The sequence below is a fragment of the Eurypyga helias genome, unplaced genomic scaffold (genome assembly GCF_000690775.1).
Source record: "Eurypyga helias isolate BGI_N326 unplaced genomic scaffold, ASM69077v1 scaffold20150, whole genome shotgun sequence".
In the NCBI taxonomy this organism is placed as follows: Eukaryota; Metazoa; Chordata; class Aves; order Eurypygiformes; family Eurypygidae; genus Eurypyga; species Eurypyga helias.
The window spans coordinates 4,685-5,401 of record NW_010227884.1 but is presented as its reverse complement, the minus strand read 5'-3'; the positions used below and the strand labels follow the sequence as shown (position 1 = coordinate 5,401).

At 47.3% G+C, this 717-nt stretch overlaps 1 protein-coding gene across 1 annotated transcript in view; it reads right to left on the bottom strand.

The window, feature by feature from the left end:
* Nucleotides 1–717, bottom strand: part of TRAFD1 (TRAF-type zinc finger domain containing 1) — a gene marked incomplete at its 5' end in the record, with an annotated part of 10,658 nt that overhangs the window by 6,404 nt on the left and 3,537 nt on the right. The window contains one exon of the mRNA XM_010157861.1: nucleotides 9–71. Coding sequence (XP_010156163.1) covers nucleotides 9–71 — 63 coding nt within the window. The remainder of the gene's footprint in view (nucleotides 1–8; nucleotides 72–717) is intronic.

Below are 717 nucleotides of genomic sequence, written 5' to 3'. Positions count from 1 at the left end.
CTGATTGTGAAAGAGTGTCTCCTCTTCTAGTTGGATGCCACAAAATTCACAGGGAATCATGATGTTTCCTTCTTCCTGGATAGCTTGGGGCTGGGATGAAGAGAGAGACCTACGGCTTTTGGACCCAGGACCACGCAGACCACAATATTCTTGTGGTTTTGGAGAACTCCTTTTACTGAACGAGGCAAAGGCACTTGCTGGGTTACAACCTGTCTGTTATGCAAGAAACATGGAAAAAATCAGCTCTCCTGTTGAGCACGGACGGACTTTAAAAACCATGCTTTGCACAGACCGAATGGCTCGAGTTCTCACAGTATCACTGAGTGCAGACCGCACCCTTGTTCAGGCACGGCAGCAGAGGAAGGTCTTTACTGCAATCCCCTAGACACAAGAAAGTACTAAACCTGGTGAAGGATCAGATCTTCGGCAGGGTAGAGCTCCTCACAAAATTCACATGGCAGCATGACGATCTTGTCATCTGCAAAGTAAGGAATGGTTATATCCTCTACCGACGAAAAGTCTGCTGCAGCTGAATCAGCTTATCTCCAAAATTCCTAAGCAAGAGAGTCCTGTTCTGTGCCACAGGACAGCCACCACAGCAAATGCCAAGGAAGCAGTTACTCGAGTCCCACTTGCTGAACTTCACATCACCCAGACTGAGGACAATGTTTTGGGGTCAAGGATATAACGAATGGTCTGGTAAAAAAGCCTACTACC